The following is a 14654-nucleotide window of genomic DNA, read 5'->3' as shown; positions in this document are numbered from 1 at the left end:
GTTCACGCTGATGATCGACAAGCTCCACACCGCCTCGAAAAGGCTGGGATCTGTGACATTGCATTGAATTGAAAGAGGGAAAAATCTCTAAGGTGATTATGCAGATTGCTCTACGCGCTTTCTTTTAGTCTAAACCTTCCGTCACCCCGCGTACGAAGTCATTGGCGCTGGTCCCCAGTTGCGCCAGGTCTACCCCGCCGTGGCCTGCCATCGCCCGCGACATTGCTCGAGCCACTTCCTCCTCCTCCCAGATATTGTTCACCACCGTACCATTTTTCACCGGCTGCTGCTGAAGCCCATTCCCGCTGCCCCGAGTCGGATTCTCCACCGCCACCATGGTTTGCCAGTATACATCATCCCGAGCTTTAAGCGATTTGTCTCGTACGACAGCGTTGCGCGCTACGCTAGCAGCGTGGAGCTTCAAGTTGGCATTGGACGCCGCCACGAGGGCCGCGGATACAGTCTGATCTATCTGTTCTGCAGTCGACGGCGGCTTGAAGAAGAACCGGTTTGTGGCCGAGAGATAGATGACCATGGCACATATCCCGTCGCAGATAGCAAATGCGAGCGGCCGCAAGAGGGTTATAGAGTTGTATAGACCGGAGGGGGGCACCTGGCCGGCTCGAACGGCGATAGAAGCTGACTGCACAGCATCATACGTAGCTACGATCCAGAGATCGAGGGCGGCCAATGCTAAACCAGCTAAGGTAAACTTGGTGCGCCAGCGGGCTCCATACGGCCCACTCAAAGGAGCCGACGTAGCTATCCCCAGAATCAACAGGTGGAGCAGATGTGGCCGTAGGACATTCTTCGGAAGATAGTATAAGAGATAAGTGTAGAGATTGTCGAATGAGCAGTATTGACAAGATACCAAAGCATCGGGGCCAAAGGTGAGATATACCTTGCGAGCTCCGAGGGATGTGAGCTTGTCTCGTAAGAGGGTGTCAGCTTCAGTTAACTGACCTTCCGGTCGAAGGCGAGACAGACGCTGGAAGATCACATCCGTTGACGTATTGATGCGTGAACGGGTGACCGCGAAGATATTTGTCTCGGGCGCATGCGGGTTGAAAGGCAGGCTGAGGAGAAAGAAGTACACAATACTCCCAAATAGGACGTTCAAAGCACGCGCAGCTAGATCGGGGAGGCCTCGAGGTGGCGGTCGACTCGCAATAGATACCCGAAGAGCTCGATAGGCCCCGATGAGCCGGGGGATGATGATGGGAGCGAAGAAGATCAGAAGGGACTTGGTGCTATTCACAGCCGATTGGTGTTAGCAGATGCCCCAAAATAAAGCAAAAAGGGGACCATACGTTTCCCACGAAATCCCAGTCCCGGCCATGGCTTCGATTAAAGCCTCAAAAACATCGGAATGCTGGAATGAGTCCAAGTGCAAACGAGAGGTTGAACAACACGTTGCGGAGCGCGTCCCCAAAGCGGTCGAGGGTCGCTAACTTAGGTAAACGGGTAGTTACGGCGACCAAGGAACTAGTTATACCGCGTTATTGATTTTGTCCCTCTACGTCTTATTTTTGTATTTCTACCAGTTATAAAATCCTTCGTGTTAAAAGATTCTTTGAGTATAAGCGTCATTCATACAAAGAAAAAACCATACAAGATTTACAAAGATCAGAAGGGATTTGAAACTTGAAGCATCGAACTTGGTATGCCCCTGCAACGCCTTACTGTGCCCAATTACTCCTCAGAATTTATCAAATCAAACATAGCTGGCATTCATAGCGGGGTGGTGCGCCGGGTCTGGCATCTTGGGCTCAGCTGTTTCGCGAGAGTATCGGGATGAAGCTGCATCTTGCTGTTGCTCGGGAGGTCGGAGGGGAGACGAAATCTTGAGTGGGAAACGATTGGTGAATCGCTGAGAAGCCCGCTTGAAGGCCGAGGTGGGTTCTCGAGAGTATCCAGGAAGCACGGAGTCTTCACGTTTCAGACTGAGCTGCAGTGACCGGCGGCTGTTGGTCCGGCTCATCAGCTTCTGCGGCGCAACCGCTCCGTGGGCGCGAATATGGCGGGCGCTAACACCAGCCTCGCTGTCGCTGAAGATGAGCGTCTATATGATTTGTTAGCAGAATAATCCAAAATCGACACATTATTTCTGACTTACAGCAAGGATATTGATCAGGCTCATGATCATACCCAGAATGCCCGCAGAGAGTACAATTCTCCAGAAGGTCACACCAAGCTTCTTCTGGCTCATGGTATCGGAATTAAGATTCCCAAGAGTTGAAACGCCGATAATCATCATGATCACGGCGAGCGAAAGGAAGCCTGCTTCTTCGCCGAACATTGGCCACCTGCGGTTGACAAAGGACCGTAGGATGGGGAGTTCCGATATGATCAACGCAACTACTCTAGGGTTAGTATCCTTTCGAATCACGGGCATGCCACTGGAAACATACTATTAATCAGAGCAACCACAGCATGGGTGACAGCTTCAAAGAAGAAGAATCCATTTTCTGTCTTGATCTTGACCAGCATCACCACACAGGCCGCAATCGTATCAATAAACACGATGATGTTCAAAGCACGAATCACGTTGAGGATCACATAACCTGGACCAGCCAGGGACTGCCGAAGCTTGCTCATCATATTGGAGAGCTGAGTCTAGCTTGTTTGCGACAAAAGAGGAAAAAAGAAGAAGATATCGAGACCACTGATATAGGTCTCAGGTAGCAAGGAAGGTGTGGATAGAAGGGGAAGGAAGCGACTGGCCAGCAAGAAGCTTAGAATCCCACAAAGGGACAAAATAAAGGCGAGATCAACTCGAAGCCTACAATTTCAATGAACGATGGATTGCAGAGCGTGAATGGAGGGGGGAAAGAAAGAATATCTATGTCTTCACTGGCTCACATTCACTGGGGAAGCCCAGAGCCGCCTAGGTCCCAAATAAAGGCCTATAGTTAGAACCTGAAACAGGCTAGAGCTAGAGATATGAATCCGGCTAATGTTTCTATAAGTGGTCTCTTCACACTATTCACGCATTAATTGGTTCATTCTATAGGGTTATGATTTCTATTGGTAATCTTCTAGGCGCAGGGATCGGAGCTAGTAGCTTGACGGCCTGAGGTTAGAGCCAAAACTCGATTCAAATCTGGGCCACCTTCACTGCAGACAGAAGCACTGGCCAGGAGTGTCCGACTTTCCACAATGGTGAAACAAACCTAAAATCCTCCAGAATTGGGCGTCAAGGAGTTACTACGGATGGTATATGCCCTCTGTGGTGGCATAAAGACATTCTTCTTCTCTTTGTATATAAGATCTGTCGCTCTCAACAACCGAGTCATTATAGCCCAACTAGGAAACCCTGTATTCAATTGTTCCTCCTAACGCATGTTTTCTGGGCCCATTCAATCTCATGACTTCAACCCAGTGACTATTCTTGGTTTCACGAACATGAAACCCGCGGCTATTTACGCGCCCAATCATAGGAGCCCCCGACGCGCCGGGACGAAGCAAGGAAATATCTAAATCGAGAATCTGCATGATTCTGCTCTTGCTCCTATGAAGAAATACAAGGCGAATATTTCAAGTTAGGGTTATGGAGGAGTTAGGAGGGCCGAACAAAGGAAAGGCACCGTGATTCGCCGGCGCGCCATTCCAGTCTGGGGTGCCTTTTTTTTAAACCGGGAGAATCGGCCCCTCATTTTTTACTCCGTTTTTTCCCCTCCATACCCAATCACCAAACCTCGGCGCTACTAACCAAGCACCACTCGTCTGGATTTCAACCCAACGATGACCCGAGGAAATCAGCGTGATACTGATCGGGCGAAGGCCCAAAAGAAGGCCGCCGCGGCGGTTCGTCTACCCTATACCGTCCACCGAGATCTCCGCTAAGTCTTGCTACAGAAGACCAAGAACACCATGTCGGGAACCCAGTACCAAAAGTCCAAGGAGGACGCGGCGGCTATCATGCGTGAGAAGCAGAGGAGAGGTGAGTTGGCCTTAAGTGGAGCCTGTGAGATACCATACTGACGAGAGGATTGAAACAGCGGACGAGAAAAAGGCCGCCGAAGCAGCCGGGAAAAAGAAATAACCCGGATCTGATCCCTTCCATCCCCGGCGGCTTTGTGACCCCTTTCGATTAAACCCAGAAGCGCCAGCGACATTTATCACAAGGCAGGACTCTGCTATACAAGATCTTTTTCTTTTCATCGAGCCGGGCAACTAGCGAGGCGTTCTTTCACTCCGGCGTTCATTCATCAATGTAGAATTCATAGCGGAGTTTTCAATCAACGAGACATGAGTTCTTGGGGCCGTACTATAGGTAGAGATATACGCGATGGTTCAGATTTCAGGAGGGAGATTTGTGCGCGGCCCAATATACTTTGGCCGTGGCGAGTCGATTGGCCCATGCTGGCGCGTTTCCCGTAGATAATGAGGGCTCAGTCTCCAAAGGAACTATCGCGTGAACAACTTGTTCAAGAGAAAACTCTCGAACGGTTTGATCGACAAATGTCCAAAAGCTCTCGCCTTCCCATCCGATATCTCGGGCAAATGATAGAGCCCGAGCTATGACTTGGTTCCGAATCTGTTGGTCTGATATTTGATGGAGCAGATATTTGCCGAACGTCCAGCCCGATATGTCTCTTGGGTGAGCATAACACCAGTTCAGCACAGGATCTAGTAGGCTCTTCGCCAGATCAAGAGACCACCCAGGTCGACCCTCCACAGTTGCTATACTGGCAAGGAAGGAATGCAGCTGCCGCATATAGCCGAAAGCATAGTAATTCCGCGGGTGGAGCTCGCCTGCACGGAGAACATAGGCCAGCTCCTCGTATTGGAGTTTCAACATGGCATTGGTGCTCAAGGACTCCAAGGCTAAGAGTTGCTTTACCGTCCATAATCTATGAGACCACAATGTAGGGGATTTCGTGTGCCGGTGCAGTGGTGAGGTCTGGAAGCTCGTTAAAAGAGTCAACTCTGCTTTCAGCATCTCTTTGGTCGGGACGATTTGATCGGGCGCCTTTGCGCATCGTGCCGCCGCTGCTAGAAGCTGGCGTTTACGCCAGTTACACGCAGTCAAATGCTCACAATCGAAAAGGAGCATGATCTCTGTGATTCCTAATTCATCCCCAAGCTCATCGTGGCTTTGCTGGGCTCGGGTGCCCTCTTCGAACACGAGCACAAGATGCTTGAAAAACAGCTCTCTAGCAACCGTATATGCTTGTACCAAGGCCTTTTTGGTAAGACCGATTGATGCCTCATCTTGTAGGAATGAAGATCCCAAGGATGGAGGTATTATCTCGATCTCGAGGACTTGATTACCTCTGGTGGAGAAAACATGGCTGAGTTCTCGAAATGCCTGTTCAGAGGCACTCATGGATCAAGGGCTCAAACACTTCGGAATGATTTTTTTTTTCTTTCTTTTTTTTTGGTTTTTATCTCTTTTTGAGCCCAGACCACGGTTGTGACGTTGTGGTTGGGGGTTGGAAAAGCGGCCCCAGCCTTAAGGCGGAGAGAGAGGGATCCGGGCGATTTGCCAAAGAATCCAGGTTGTCCGGACACATTCACCTGTGGCTTTCCACGAGACACCTGTTCCTACGACTCAGAGCACTGCACCGCTGCCGTGCCCATACTTCCCGACCTCCTTGTCATCCGATTTCCTTCCAGCCTTCACAGCCAGTCTTTCGCGACTAGCCTGTTTGGTATTTGGTCGACCCCACTGTCATCATGGCAGAACTCATCTTGACGATGTTCTTTTTGAACGTCGTGATCTATCTCATTAATGAAATTGGAGCCGATACAATCAATGCCTTGGTGTGTGGTATCTCTAAAAAAAGATCTTTGATATTCCTGCAGCGCAGTAATGCAGCCCTGGCACTCTGCTAATCGTTGAACCTAGTTATGGCATCTCTACTTGAAACTCCCCTCCGAAAACTCACGAAATGTGCGCGAGCAGCTCCGACTCAAAAAGGAATCCCTCGAACTGAAGCGTGATATGAATAACACGAGTTCGCAAGACGAGTTCGCGAAATGGGCAAAGCTACGGAGACGTCACGACAAAAGCTTGGAAGAATACGAAGAGATGAGTACGTGCAACGACCTCGGAAGCCTCCTTACCATACATTTAGTTGACCCTGTTCCTATGAAGACCAGAAGACATCCGCTGCAAAGGCTTCTTTTGATTCGAAGGTTCGAGGCGTTCGCTGGGTCAGCACCAGCGGCCTGAAGATCATCCTGCAATTCTACTACACGAAAACCCCCCATGTTCTCTCTGCCCAGCGGCTGGCTTCCGTACCCTATCGAATGGATCCTTTGCTTTCCCAAGGCACCAGTGGGGACTGTTAGCATCCAGATGTGGAATAATGTATGTTCAGCAGTTATCGCAGTCGTTGCGGACATTGTGGGTGGGTTGGTGGTGCAATTAGCCAGGAAACCTGCTGCCCCATCAGCTGCCAAAGAGGCCAGCAAGGCACAGTAGGGGGGGTTATTGTACGATATTTTGTTTAATCATATAGTCTCTAGGTGTCAAATCGCATAGCCAATGTAATTTAGTTGTATTTCGATAATGGCCGGGAACTATTTAGTACGATATGAATAGCCTCGCAGTATTGCAATGTTCATCAGATATAAAACAATCGTTTATCGTCAAGGATCCCCTGCCGTAGCTAGGGAATCTCAGTGCTTGACTCTATGATTGGCTGATCATCACACGAACAAAAAATAAAGCTCATAGCTAAAGCAAAGGAGATTCCAAAGAGTCCGGCCCCTTCGACAGGGCATCTGTGACAGGTAAACCACCCCGTCACCGCTTTGCTTATAAGCTACAGACTCAAAAGATTTGAACTCCTCGCCTCAAGAATGAGCCCCATTGAGTTACCCTCCTTCAAAGGAGGGCAATCGCATGACTATCCAAACACGACGAAAGGCAACCCGATACAAGGGAGACGAATCCCACCTTCCCCTCTGCAGCCACAGCCAGCCGCCCCATTATGTCCAGTCAGACTGTCGGGCGGTAGCTAAGCAGCTTGGAGGGATAGGGCAGTAAGCCGCTATCGAATTGCTTCTATGGCGGCGCGTTTCCGCATTGCCTGACTTGAAAACTTTGGAAAACCAAAGCGCAGGGTGTCCGGGGACTTTCTCCCAAAGCAAGAGTAGAAAAGAAGAGACTTCTTTTGTGCGTAAGCTTTGAATGCGATTCTTCGAGCGAGGAGTTGGGAAAGAGAAAGCTCGGGACGAATTTTGCGTTTTCTGTTTCTTCTGGTGAAGGTCATGTGACCAAGCTAGGCTGTTGTGGGATAATATGTGGGTCACTTGTGTCTGTAGATATTTCCACCGGCTTGGAAAGAGTCAAGAGCTGAAGTTTTACAGAGCAGGTTGTTTACAACAATTTTGTGACAGCGGTCTAAGAAAGAGTAGTCATATTTAAGATCAAAAGATACATGCATCGATGGCTATGAATAAACGAACCCCCATTGTTGGTACACCATTTTTTAAGCCTTAGCCTTCTTGGCCTTCTTCTTGCTCTTAGTGGCAGGCGAATCGGTAGCGGCCTCCACTGCTTTCTCCTTCGGGGTGTCGATCTTCTTACTCTTTTTGCTCTTGGGAGTTTCTTCATCGGCTGGGGCTTCAATAGCCTTTGTAGGCTCTTCGGCAGGAGTCGTGGCAGCCTCGACGGCCTTGGACTCCTGTACCTGAACAGGGACGTCGTCAACACTCTTCAGCTGAGGCAGAGGAACGTCGTAGCCCAGGGCCTTCATCTTTTCAGCCGTCGCTTGTCGCTTCTTCTGTTCCTCCTCAATGCGCTTGGACCACTGCTCACGGGTCTTGCCCTTCTCCAATCGCTTCTTCTCAATACGGTTCCATGGAGTACGCTTGAAGCGGCGGTTGGCGCCCTTCCAGACCTCCGCGTGAAGCTGCTCCTGGGGAACGAATTTGCACTTCAGGATATGACCATACATCAAGTAATTGTCCATGGTCTCAGCAACGATCTTGGCGACGGTAGCGGAGGAGAACTCGACAAAGGCATAGTGCTTCGAACGACCAGTAATACGGTTGCGAGAGAGACGAAGACGGGTAATATCACCGAACTGAGAAAAGTAGGCGCGCATTTGATGTTCATAGAAACCGTGGGGAATACGTCTAAGTCAATTCGTTAGAGGGAAGCGATCGAGAGAGCTCTGCAGGCCACTTACCCAATGTAAACGGTTCCTGGCTCTTCTGGGGCCTCATTTTGCTTCAGCTTCTTGGCGATCTTGCGCTGAGTCTTCTTGGAGTCCGGAATCTTGGGGACCGGCTTGTCCTTGCTGTAGCCCTCATCGCCAGAGTCATCCTCATCGCCACTGCTTTCGAAACCCTTGATCAAAGCTGCGGTTTGGTCATCGAGCTCCTCGTCTTCCTCGTCCTCCGACTCTGGAGCGACATCCTGGGGTTCATCGTCAGAGTCTTCGGCGACCTCCTCGGTTTTTTTCGCCTTTGAAGAGGTCTTAGATTCCTTGCCAGCTGACTCTGACTTTTTGGGCTTCTTCGCAGATTTGGTGGAAGTAGATGCAGCAGGCTCTTCATTCTCATCGTCGCTCAGGAAATCGGCGGCGCGCTTGCGGGGCTTGCTCTTGTGGACAGACCCATTACTCGCCTTGACGGAGCTAGGTTTGGGCTCCTTGGTCTTCACATCGGCAGCGTCTTTTTTCTTCAAAATTGACTTGGGGGCAATGTTTTCGAGGTCTCCGGTCTTGGGCTCAACCTTCTTGGTTTTTTTCGCGGGAGAGTCGCTGGCGACCGTCGCTGCGAATTGTTAGTGAAAAAAAGAAAAAATTTGCGAGTGAAAAATTTCCAGGACATACACTTGCGCTTTTTCTCCTTCTTATCAGGAGCCATTTCGCTGTATTGTGGAGGATTGGCGACCGATCGTTGCGATTATCGTTGGAGAAGAAAAAAAAGTTAAGGCGGTGACCCCGGGAGTCCCCACCTCACCCAAGCACCTACACCAATCATCGCCAATCACCAACGCGATTCCCGACTTCCTTCTAAACGGGCAGCCATGGGGAAAAGTAAACGCAACAAGGCTTTATCCCATGAGGCGATCTGGGATGACTCCTCTCTGGTGCAGTCGTGGGATGATGTCGAGGAAGAATACAAGGTGCGCACCTGACAACTCTTACGTCTCCTCATGGTTGGTTACTAACTTGATGCAGCTCTATCATAGCATCCACGCGAAGGGCGAGAATGTCGAGGACGTTCTTCGAGAAGCCCGAGGCGCCCAAGAAGCAGGGCTCGAAAATGATACCAGGATCTCCATGCAAGTGGATATCGACGATGCAGGGAACTTGGGCACGGAAACTGAAGCCAATGATTTGAACCCCGATGCGGCCTCCGATGCACCTCCCGTAACAGCTGCTGCTCCGTCATCTTCTGCGGAGGCTGCTCAAGGCTCTTCTGCTCATCCAGGCACGCTGCCCATGCCCCAGCCTGTTCTAGCTTCGGGTACGTTCCAAACGATTCCTTTGCCCTCTTTCGGGAATGACAACCAACGCTTCCTCTAGCTCAAGACGAGAATCTGAAGAACCTCATGATGGCCTGGTACTATGCAGGATACTACACAGGCCTGTATGAGGGGCAGCAAAAGGCCAATAAATGAAGAGAGGGATCGCTCCTAGACATTTGAACCCAGAAAACCCATATGCTGCGTCCTTCCTCTGCTTGTTATGTCAAGTCGTCAAAGTGGAAATGATCCACTCAAAGCGATGTAGAGTCTGTGAAAGTTCCCTATGCGGCACCTTCAAGGGCTGGGCCAGCTTGAAGCCTTATGGCACTTAATGTGGGGCAAGTAACAGGTATGAGAATCATCACATAAATTGACTGGTAACTAAATGTGCCTAGCTGAACAAAAGATGCAGCTATCGAATCATGTCCCATAAATACCCAATTCCAGACTGGCGCAATTGCCATTTCAATCAAATCTTCACCTCCCGCGCACACAAAACCTCTCGCCTCCAGGCTGTGAATAGAGCCAGTCATTTACAGGCCACCGGTACCACCTAGGAGTCCACCAAGAATGGGAAGATTGCCAAGCGCATTAGGCTGCGAGGTAGGCTTGTGGGTGTTGGTGGGTGTTGGAGTGGCGAAGTTTCCAGAGGTCTTCTTCGTGTGGGTAGGAGTAGCCTCGTTGACCTTCTTCTCCGTCTCAGGCTTCTCGCCGTCGGTCTTGGTGTCGTCGTCGGCATTGTTGATCTGGTTCTTCTGGTCATTGGAGTCGCTATTATCAAAGCCTTGCATCATCTTCGTGGCAGCCTAAGGGACGAGTTAGTAAACAATTGAAAACGGGCAATTTTGGGAAAACATACCTTGACGTCGTCGAGAGCAGTCTCGAGGCTCAGTTTCTGGTCAGAGGTCGCGTCATCGCGCTTGATAGGCGACGAAAGAACAAGAACGGCAAACACGAAGAAAAAGGCCAGGAAAGAAAGGTTGAAGCGAGCCATTCTGAAGTACGAATATGTTGTAAATGATGTATTGTGAAATGAAGTAAGCGAGAGTGCTGACTAGTTGGAAGACGAATTGTTCGAGAACGAAGGACTGTACTGCAAGAAGGTTTAGAGCGATCGGTCAATGGGGCCAAGAGGAAAGCTATGCTACACTTATATCGGTATCCCTTCGTCGTCGATGAAGGGAGGGAATGGAAACTACAGGGGCTGCTCGTCTAGATTATGGACAATTCACAAAAGGTGATACATAAGTCCCCCTTGGAATGTAGCAAATCCAGATATAAACACTATCGCCCGCTGCGCTGAGAGCCATTTCTTGTCCTTTGGATCTGGGAAAGTTCCACTCAATAGGGCTCATGAGCATGGGCGCTGCAGCCACTCACATCAGCCGGCCGGATATTCAAATGCGAGGGGTCGAACACGAGTTCATTCCGGAGATAACAGCACCAATAGGTGATTTTTTTTTTCATATGTCGGAATTTATCGCATTCCCATGGAGCTTCATTTGCGCAGATAATGTGGAGGGCTTAGAAAGAAGCTCAGGTGGGTAAAAAATAGCCCTTTGCATGGGTGGCATTTGAATAGAAGAGCATATACCCGAGAGACGGTCTTATCCAGATCACGACAGGCATACACCCTGTTATGGAAGGTAGCACTGGCTCCCAAGCCCATGCAAATGCAAATGCAGATTACGATCTATTTAGCATTCCAGAGACCAAAGGGGCTTGGAGGGGTACTTGAGGTGATGCATTCCAAGCATGAGTTTTGCTTTGCCATTGCAGCTCGCAAAGTCGCAAGGTCGGGTTGGAAAGCAATCCACGAATGTCACTTGAACTTGAATGGGAACTGGATGTCGAAACCCTCGTTGCTTTTTGGAGCGTGTTGTCCTCGGCAGCAAATATTGGCGACGGCTTCCTGCCTCAGGCCGCGACATCTTCAATCCCGAAGCCTCCGCGAAATCCATTGCTAGACCAGGTGCACTGCTGGCAAACAGTGACCCGGACACAATATGAATCGTAGGTCCCGAAGAACCGTCAACCAGATAGTGATTTTCCTCGTCATCCTCTCATTTATCCTATATATCAATCGCCCCCAGTCCGAGGACAAATCGTTCTCATGGACTAAAATTCGTTATAAAACATCTGCCACCAACATTCCAGAGGCGCGTGGAGCTTGCCCCAAACTATCCGGATCCAAAAAGCCTGCTTTGGTAGTATCCAGAGTGGAAGCGGATGGTGACCCAAGCTGGCTCGATGCGCTCTCGAAGAAATACCATCTCTGTGTTTACAATGTCGATGCCGCAGCCGACAAGACCTCGTCCACCTTACAAGTGCCCGCGAACCGCGGCCACGAGGCAATGGCCTATCTGACCTTCCTCATTGACAATTACGCGTCCATCCCAGCCGCCGGGGCTGTCTTTGTGCATGGGTCGCGATGGGCGTGGCATAACGACGCGCCCGACTACGACAACGCGGCCCTGCTGTCGAGGCTCGATGTTGAACGCGCACTCGCGTCGAAGGGTTACCACAACCTCCGATGTGACTGGAGTTCGAGCACGTGTCCTGCTTCTGTTCCCGCGCAGGGCAGTCTAGAGTTACGGCTGCAGTCTACCGTGGAGCCATGGAGCGCGAGAGTCGCTTCTGATATTGCGCTGCCTCGCGCACTGGTGGCTATTTTTGGTGGCGATGAATTCCCGTCCACTTCCGCATATGCCAAAGCCAAGCTTCAGCTTCGCCGGTCGGACGCTGTCAGGGCGCAGTGCTGTGCGCAATTTGTTGTCTCGCGGGAGCGAATATGGCAGCATTCGCGAGACGAGTACATCGCGCTGCGACAGTGGCTGCTTGATGGCGCCAGTAATAGCGATGGTTCGGTTAATTCTCGCCGGGGTGCCAGGAGCCAGTCTGCACCGCCGGATGACAGGGTCGCCGGTCGAATCCTGTCCTATATATGGCATATCTTATTCGCCCGGCCGGGTGCTGATGGTGAGATTCATCTGGGAGAACTCAATAAAGAGGCCTGTCCCAGCGCAAAGGACTGCTATTGTGTTTTGTACGGGCGTTGCGATCTTACATGTTTCAGCCCCGGGGATTGTCAAGGACAGTACCAAGTACCGCCGAACTACAGGTTGCCAGACGATTGGGAAAATACTCATTCATGATCTTCCTAGGGTTTTATATAGAAAAAAAGGATGGTCCAATATACAACCAAGAGTATCTTCATAGTTTCGTTATCGTGCTGCAAGAAGACTATATACAAAAGATTTTGACGGAATCCGACCTTCTAAAACCGGGCCAGGACGCGCTCCTGTGTATCAGCAAGGGCATACTCGCTGGTGTGGTTCTTGCTGGAGACCGACTTGGCCTGCTCAGCCGTGAAACCACGAGCCTCCACGGCCGGGTTATAGCCCAAACCCGTAATCTTGCCCACCACATCGGAGGGAACGGCAGCAGCGACCTTACCATCGGCACGCTTGTACACGGTGACGACGACAGCACCACCGAGACCAAGATTATGCTGCAAAGCAACATCAGTACCGTCTACGAGGCGGTTGTTGGCCCAGCCGCGCAAATGCCAGACCAGCTCAGCGCATTGAGCAAGGCCGGTCGCGCCAAGAGGGTGACCCTTGGAAATGAGTCCACCGGAGGGATTGATGATCATCTTGCCGCCGTATGTAATATCTCCCCGACGGACCATCTCGTGTGCCTTGCCAGGCTCGGAGAGCTCCAGCGCATCGATAGTTATCATTTCGTTGGCGGAGAAGCAGTCGTGTAACTCGCAGACCTTGACATCTTTCACGTTAACGCCAGCCTCGGCGAGAGCAGTACGCGCGGCGTGTCGGGTCATTCCGAATCCCATCAAATCAATAGAGCTGCGGCTGTACACCTGGTCGGTATCGGTGGCAATGGTCTGGCCAGCAATCAGGACGGCCTGGTCCTTCAGGTGAGGGCGGGCATCCAAGAACTCTTGAGAGACCACAACAGCCGCGGCACCCCCGTCCGAGGTGGGGCAGCATTGCAGCTTGGTGAGAGGGTCGAAGATCATCGGGGCCTTCATCACCTGCTCTAAGGTATATTCATCTTGAAATTGCGAGTAAGGGTTGCGCTTAGAGTGTTCGTGGTTGATGCGAGCGATTTCGGCAAAATCCTCGTTCTTAGCTCCGTACCTATAGATGAGAAGTGTCAGCACAAGATATATGGGACAGCCGTAATCGGGTTGGATAGAATCGTACTTCTCCTTGTATTCGACACCTGCGTTACCGAACATCTGCGCCGCGCCCGGTGCGTTGGTCACACCGCGGGTCTCCGCCATCATTGTTCCAAAGAGGGTTGTGGGGCTAGCGCGATCATTATACATTGACTGAAGGCTACCAGGGTTCATCTTCTCGAACCCCACGACGAGCACACAGTCGGCGGCTCCGTGAGAGACCATTGTGCGGGCCATAGCCAGACCTGTAGAGCCAGTCGAGCAGTTGTTGTTGACATTGTAGATAGGGATATTGGTGAGACCGAACTGGTAGAAGACACGCTGACCACAAGTGCTGTCGCCGTATACGTAGCATGCTACACCCTGGTCCACATCATCGTAGGTAATGTGCGCATCAAGCAAAGCCTTAATTCCAGCCTCGTAACCGAGCTCGTGGTAGTCGACCTTGCCGCGAGGCTTGATGAACTTTGTCATGCCAACGCCCAGGACGTAAGCGGGACCAACTTGCTTTTTACCCATGGTGAATGTATGATGTATTGATAGGAGGAGTGGATTTCGTCATTAAGGGGCACGGAGCTGTATATGTAGCTTAAGGAGGCGCGCATCAGACTAGGCCCGAGGCCTTACTGCGGGGAGAGATGCTGCCGAGGTCCGGAGGCCTCGAGGGAAAATATAACCTGCATAGTTCCCCGCCACATAAGCTCGGACCTATTCATCTGATCATTTCGCTTAGAATATCGGGTGCGTGAAGTTCGGCTTTACTAGTAAACTCAAGGTCCGATCTGTCCGGGGTTAGTTGTCGTTGGTTCCAGCCGATCACATGTTGCGTACTCGTATATATTTGTGATGATGCATTTCGGACCAAGGCAAGCACACCGAGTCTTGCTAGTAGAATCCAACTTCGAGTTGCACTTTGCTTATTATATTTCATTTTAGGATCATTATACTAAACATCAAGTCATGAGATTATCCACAGAGAAGCAGGTCTGGTAGTAGCCAAGCTGGGAATTCTCCTAG

General features: G+C 50.8%; 10 protein-coding genes across 10 annotated transcripts; 5 read left to right on the top strand and 5 right to left on the bottom strand.

Annotated features, from left to right (window-relative positions):
- Positions 1 to 124: 124 nt before the first annotated feature.
- N7468_003250 (uncharacterized protein) lies at positions 125 to 2601 on the bottom strand (the record flags this gene model as incomplete). The annotated part of the gene is made up of 4 exons (XM_058472547.1): positions 125 to 1243; positions 1721 to 2062; positions 2117 to 2361; positions 2412 to 2601. 4 exons carry the CDS (start codon positions 2599 to 2601, stop codon positions 125 to 127), a joined length of 1896 nt encoding a protein of 631 aa, XP_058331550.1.
- A 1143-nt stretch (positions 2602 to 3744) lies between these two features.
- Positions 3745 to 4045, top strand: N7468_003249 (4F5 domain protein; the record flags this gene model as incomplete). The annotated part of the gene is made up of 3 exons (XM_058472546.1): positions 3745 to 3807; positions 3859 to 3943; positions 4002 to 4045. The coding sequence occupies 3 exons, from the start codon at positions 3745 to 3747 to the stop codon at positions 4043 to 4045; spliced, it is 192 nt and encodes a 63-aa protein (XP_058331549.1).
- A 258-nt stretch (positions 4046 to 4303) lies between these two features.
- N7468_003248 (uncharacterized protein) lies at positions 4304 to 5332 on the bottom strand (the record flags this gene model as incomplete). Its single annotated transcript, XM_058472545.1, has 1 exon — positions 4304 to 5332. One exon carries the CDS (start codon positions 5330 to 5332, stop codon positions 4304 to 4306), a length of 1029 nt encoding a protein of 342 aa, XP_058331548.1.
- A 350-nt stretch (positions 5333 to 5682) lies between these two features.
- Positions 5683 to 6433, top strand: N7468_003247 (guided entry of tail-anchored proteins factor 1; the record flags this gene model as incomplete). Its single annotated transcript, XM_058472544.1, has 4 exons — positions 5683 to 5769; positions 5855 to 6041; positions 6104 to 6246; positions 6308 to 6433. The coding sequence occupies 4 exons, from the start codon at positions 5683 to 5685 to the stop codon at positions 6431 to 6433; spliced, it is 543 nt and encodes a 180-aa protein (XP_058331547.1).
- A 380-nt stretch (positions 6434 to 6813) lies between these two features.
- On the top strand, positions 6814 to 7144 carry N7468_003246 (uncharacterized protein; the record flags this gene model as incomplete). Its single annotated transcript, XM_058472543.1, has 2 exons — positions 6814 to 6967; positions 7002 to 7144. The coding sequence occupies 2 exons, from the start codon at positions 6814 to 6816 to the stop codon at positions 7142 to 7144; spliced, it is 297 nt and encodes a 98-aa protein (XP_058331546.1).
- A 301-nt stretch (positions 7145 to 7445) lies between these two features.
- Positions 7446 to 8829, bottom strand: N7468_003245 (RNA-binding protein; the record flags this gene model as incomplete). The annotated part of the gene is made up of 3 exons (XM_058472542.1): positions 7446 to 8094; positions 8148 to 8736; positions 8796 to 8829. 3 exons carry the CDS (start codon positions 8827 to 8829, stop codon positions 7446 to 7448), a joined length of 1272 nt encoding a protein of 423 aa, XP_058331545.1.
- A 163-nt stretch (positions 8830 to 8992) lies between these two features.
- Positions 8993 to 9589, top strand: N7468_003244 (uncharacterized protein; the record flags this gene model as incomplete). The annotated part of the gene is made up of 3 exons (XM_058472541.1): positions 8993 to 9091; positions 9147 to 9435; positions 9495 to 9589. 3 exons carry the CDS (start codon positions 8993 to 8995, stop codon positions 9587 to 9589), a joined length of 483 nt encoding a protein of 160 aa, XP_058331544.1.
- A 380-nt stretch (positions 9590 to 9969) lies between these two features.
- N7468_003243 (uncharacterized protein) lies at positions 9970 to 10430 on the bottom strand (the record flags this gene model as incomplete). Its single annotated transcript, XM_058472540.1, has 2 exons — positions 9970 to 10242; positions 10296 to 10430. The coding sequence occupies 2 exons, from the start codon at positions 10428 to 10430 to the stop codon at positions 9970 to 9972; spliced, it is 408 nt and encodes a 135-aa protein (XP_058331543.1).
- A 1012-nt stretch (positions 10431 to 11442) lies between these two features.
- N7468_003242 (DUF3431 domain-containing protein) lies at positions 11443 to 12591 on the top strand (the record flags this gene model as incomplete). The annotated part of the gene is made up of 1 exon (XM_058472539.1): positions 11443 to 12591. One exon carries the CDS (start codon positions 11443 to 11445, stop codon positions 12589 to 12591), a length of 1149 nt encoding a protein of 382 aa, XP_058331542.1.
- A 122-nt stretch (positions 12592 to 12713) lies between these two features.
- N7468_003241 (putative sterol carrier protein) lies at positions 12714 to 14156 on the bottom strand (the record flags this gene model as incomplete). The annotated part of the gene is made up of 1 exon (XM_058472538.1): positions 12714 to 14156. The coding sequence occupies one exon, from the start codon at positions 14154 to 14156 to the stop codon at positions 12714 to 12716; it is 1443 nt and encodes a 480-aa protein (XP_058331541.1).
- Positions 14157 to 14654: the final 498 nt, after the last annotated feature.

Source organism: Penicillium chermesinum (assembly GCF_028974085.1).
Source record: "Penicillium chermesinum strain IBT 19713 chromosome Unknown utg000003l:1.0-5111272.0:1.0-5115320.0, whole genome shotgun sequence".
Classification (NCBI taxonomy): domain Eukaryota; kingdom Fungi; phylum Ascomycota; class Eurotiomycetes; order Eurotiales; family Aspergillaceae; genus Penicillium; species Penicillium chermesinum.
Note: the sequence above shows the minus strand (reverse complement) of the source record. Positions and strands in the feature narration are given on the sequence as shown.